This window comes from Nicotiana tabacum, chromosome 17 (genome assembly GCF_000715075.1).
Source record: "Nicotiana tabacum cultivar K326 chromosome 17, ASM71507v2, whole genome shotgun sequence".
NCBI lineage: Eukaryota > Viridiplantae > Streptophyta > Magnoliopsida > Solanales > Solanaceae > Nicotiana > Nicotiana tabacum.
This window is the reverse complement of record NC_134096.1, coordinates 14,044,849-14,049,325: the sequence shown is the minus strand read 5'-3', so window position 1 is coordinate 14,049,325 and position 4,477 is coordinate 14,044,849. Positions and strand designations below refer to the sequence as shown.

The 4,477-nt window shown below is 41.7% G+C and overlaps 1 protein-coding gene across 1 annotated transcript; it reads right to left on the bottom strand.

The window, feature by feature from the left end:
- Window positions 1–2,383: 2,383 nt before the first annotated feature.
- Window positions 2,384–4,037, bottom strand: LOC107766526 (E3 ubiquitin-protein ligase RDUF1-like). Its single transcript, XM_016585323.2, has one exon. It carries the CDS (start codon window positions 3,867–3,869, stop codon window positions 2,712–2,714), a length of 1,158 nt encoding a protein of 385 aa, XP_016440809.2. The 5' UTR covers window positions 3,870–4,037; the 3' UTR covers window positions 2,384–2,711.
- Window positions 4,038–4,477: the final 440 nt, after the last annotated feature.

Genomic DNA, 4,477 nt, shown 5'->3' with positions numbered 1-4,477 from the left:
GCAGTTACACGTACCGAGCCTTATAGGGCTGCACATTTATTTTACTTAATATATTGAAGGAGTTGAGTCAGTATCAGCAGGTGAGTATACCTCCAAATCATCTTTGACTCCCAGTTACTTCCATTTATTATATTATCAGTTCAGTTTCAGTTTTCAGTTATGTTATTGCCTTACATACTCGGTATATTATTTCGTACTGACGTCCCTTTTTTAGGGACGCTGCATTTCATGCATGCGGGTTCAGATAGACAGACGGGTAGACCTCCCCAGTAGGTGTTTCCAGAGTTCAGCCTGATCGGTAAGCTCCACATCCTTCGGAGTTATCGGGTCTATGTTTTCGTGTACATCTTCTGTATGTATATATATATTATGGGTAGGTCGGGGCCCTGTTCTGATTACAATATATCTATCAGTAGAGGCTTGTAGACATATCATATTGGTTAGTGCAGTATGTTGGGTTTGTAGGCCTGTTATGTATATTTTGGTGGTTTGTCAACTGTAGTAGTTATGACGGCTTTGTCGGCCTAGCTTTATATTGATGTTTAGTTAGCGCTAGTTTCCATTCAGTTTTATATTTTGCTTTGCAAATTATCTTGCAAGGTGGCCCGATGGACAAATTATGACATTATATGTTCAGAGTCCCTTAATCACATTTTGGTATGCCAGATTAGGTAAGGCACCGGGTGCTGGTCTCGCTCCCAGGTTTGGGGCGTGACAAAAAGCATGCCATTTGACAACACCGTTGCTCTAGATTCATCCCACATTGTTGTCCGAATTTCATCAATATCCCTTGTGAGGGCATCCACATCCGGCATACTTGGCAAATGATCAAGGTAGGGAATCTCCCTTGAATGAAACGGCACGTGGGACTCGCACACTCTTGGTCTAACGGGGGGTGGAGCATGTTGCCTCGTCAAATCAGGTCCAGCATTCTCTTCCTCCTCCTCACCACCCTCATCAGGGAAGGGTGTGTCATCTCCAGACTCATCGGCATTGTTGTCATAATCACTATTCTCTTCCTGACTTTGTGCATCTGCCAGATCCCGATTAAATATGTCGTCTTCGGGCAATTAAGTAAGGACAAGACCTTCAGGATGCTCGTTTTCAGTGCACAACCAATAAAATAATGAGTTACTCAAATTGATAAATACTTTACATATAGCTATACCACTTCACTTACAAATCGTAATGTGTTTGACATACCATGATAGACATTATCCTATTGGTGATGACTCCGGATGGACCACCATGATCCAACACACCAGAACTAGGCATATTCCAACTGGGCGTTGGTTCATAACTTGTAAAATTCACATCTGGCTGGTACCCTATGTGGAATATATGAGTGTTAAATATTAATACAAATTCAATACAGCAAAAATAAACAGCGTAACACAAAGGAAAATTGAAGTTTACCACTCATCTTATGGATTATGTAAACTAAGAGAGAAATTATTTCCTCGCTCCTCATTCGCCCGTGGAGATAAGTTTAGATCGGTCCAAACTCTTTCAGCCGGAACCTGTTCGGCTAAAGTTGCTCCAGAATAACCACCTGATGACTGAAGGATATCCCTGCTTTGCGCAACCTCATTATTGCGAACGTCTTCAACCTTGACGTACATTTCCAACATTTTTATCACAAGAAATTCCCGGTATTCATCAGGAGTCCTCAAAAAATCTCTCAGAGTTTCATCGTCCTCGATGTTAAACTCAGCATAACAAGCAACCCCTTGCGGAGTGACAAAATACGAATATTTTCCAGTTACTTTAAGGTTCACTGAACGTTTGTTCACACTCATTTTTTTTTTACATAACAACGATATCAATGTATCGTACTCCATTGTAAGTGGCAACTTAACATGACACGGTGGAGATAAACTATAGGTTACTGAGTTATTCGCCACCACAACCTCACCCCCTCCCAATATAATGAAACTCTTACTTTTCTCTCCAGACATTATGACAAAATGTAAAATAACTTAACTAAAAAATATTTCAGAAGACTTAAGAATATTTGTAAATGGAATTTTAGAAAATCCTTAACCTCTTAAATAAGGCAAAAACTAATTCCGGGGAACAAATTTTTTAGGTATAGCGCTTTAAATAAGAACGCTATACCCAATAAAATTATTGTTATATCAGTTAACCCCAGAAGAATTAATGGTGGACCACTCACGTAAAAGTTTCTCCAAATAGAAACATACAAGATTTAATCTACAGTGTTAATTTAAATCAGCTTAGACAGGTGTTTACAGATGGAATCAACAAATCCAAAAAGGATTGTTCACAACTAGTTTACTTTCTTTCAATCAAAATAAACAGAATAAACCATTTCAAGAAGCTACAATTGTCTTTCTATTACCTATATTGCAACTCAGAAAATGATATAGTAAAAAGTATATTCAATTCCATATCAAAGCCCTCTCTATTTACAGATTCCTCCAAAATGGCCAGCTTTTTACATTTCATTGTCACAAAATGAATCCAAGATAAATTAGGGAAATTATATAGCAATTCTTTTATCACCGAAAAATCATCTCGCACACAGTTTGAAAGTCGATAGATAATGCTCGAGAAATTATGCCATATTTCTCAATAAGCTGTGGTCTGCCACTTTTCTACCTCTAATCGACTGCTCCGTGACGAATTTTCTGTTTTCTTAGTAAATAATAATTGAATAATGACATTTTTATCATTTTTTCCCAAAATAATTACCATCTAGTTACTCCATTACCCTCTTCCGGTACCCAAGTTCTACTGCTTCTTCTCAAGTATCTACTGAATACTGAAGTACTTGAAACGCTCCGACTCCGAAATACAGCAGCTCCTGATCCGGACCCGGATGAATCCGAACTACTCGAATGTATTTCGAGCGCTCTCCGCCGTTGAGAAGAAGGCGATAATCTTCTAAAAAACGATGCAACATTGCCGAAAATTCGGCTTATTCCACCGCCATTTCGACTAGTATTACTTCTCCTTGATCTCCAAGCTATTCTTCTCGGCACCCCATTGTTAAACCCGCCGTCCATTTCTGTATACACTACCGGAAGCTCCCTCTCCGCTCCCCGTCTTCCGCCGGAAAATCTCCCCACAGCGAATCCACCTCCGGGGAGTCTCCATATCGTCAATCCCATCGCTTCATCATCATTTCTCGATCGAGCGAAGTCGCCGGAAGTTGTTGTTCCCGGCGATTCCGCCGGAAGTTCGTGCCGGCAAACGGGACATGAATTGCGTAGCGACAGCCACGGGAGAATACAGTCGGTATGGTAGATGTGTTTACACGGCATTTCACGTGCTTCGGAGCCTAAAACAAAAGCTTCTTTACAAACGGCGCAATGCTCTTCTGTATTCACGTGATGAGATGCTATTTCTAAGATCGGCATCGATTCAATCGCCGATTTCGACGCCGGAGGATTCTCCGGCCGGCCAAATCCGTTCACCTCGATTTGCGCTAGCTGATCCAGCAACCGGTCAAATCCAGATCCCATTAAAAACTCTGACATCGTCGGTGGTAACGGACGGAGACCAGAACCTTCGCCGTCGTCATAGTAAAGCTCGTAACTCCGCTCCTCTCCTGCAGCTTCATCATCTCCAGCAGGAGTTTCCGACGGACTACGAAGAACAATAACAGGATTGAACGGAGATCTGTCTCCACCGCGATTACGCCGGCTCCGGCGAGATCCCATGTTAACACTACGTTCCGATTCTGGCCGCCCGTTTAATCTCCGGCGAGTTTCCGGCGACGATCCGATGTTACTAGCCTCAGCAGCTTCAATAAATCCACTATCACAGTACGGACAAACGACGTCGCTCCCAGCTGAAATCCTAACAAATCGCGTACACCGGTAACACCAATACGATGAAGACATCTGCTAGACCGGAGATCCGAACTCGATCCGATAATAAACTCGGTTAACTAGATCCGATTAATCAGAACCCGAATTTGGTGATTTGGAGTTATCGCCGGAACAAAAAGCTCTGTGTGAAGTATAAAGAGGAACTTGAGAGGAGCGTTGAAGAATGTGAAAGCTATAATAAAGAAGACAAGAGAAAAGAGTTTTTGAGTTTATAAAAACGAAGACGCGTGGGGGTGGTGGGTGGGTAGGTGTTGGGGGAGGGTGTAATGATGGGGGGGGGTGAACGGCGGAGGAAGGAGCGCTGTATTCTTTTTTTGGTTTTTACTGTAGCGTGTGGTCCACGCGTTGAATGGAGCGGGGTTTGTTAACGGGAGTGGTGGCATAATAATTAGTATAGGAAGGAGTACATGGCAACTGGCAACAGAAAGATTAACGGCGTTAGTTGACTGGTCACCATTTTAAGGAGCATTACTTTTTTCCCTTCTTTGTCTTTAAGCCAGTCAATATAGAAGTTTATTTAACGTTTGAACAATAATATTTGGTTAATGTAGGGAAAGAAAATATTTGCAATAACAAATACTATGAACAACTTATAGACAATTGATTATTGGTTCCTTGTC

What these genes read in the sequence shown, in the direction of transcription:
- LOC107766526 (XM_016585323.2), bottom strand. Translation starts at nt 3,869, where the DNA reads ATGTCTTCATCGTATTGGTGTTACCGGTGTACGCGATTTGTTAGGATT.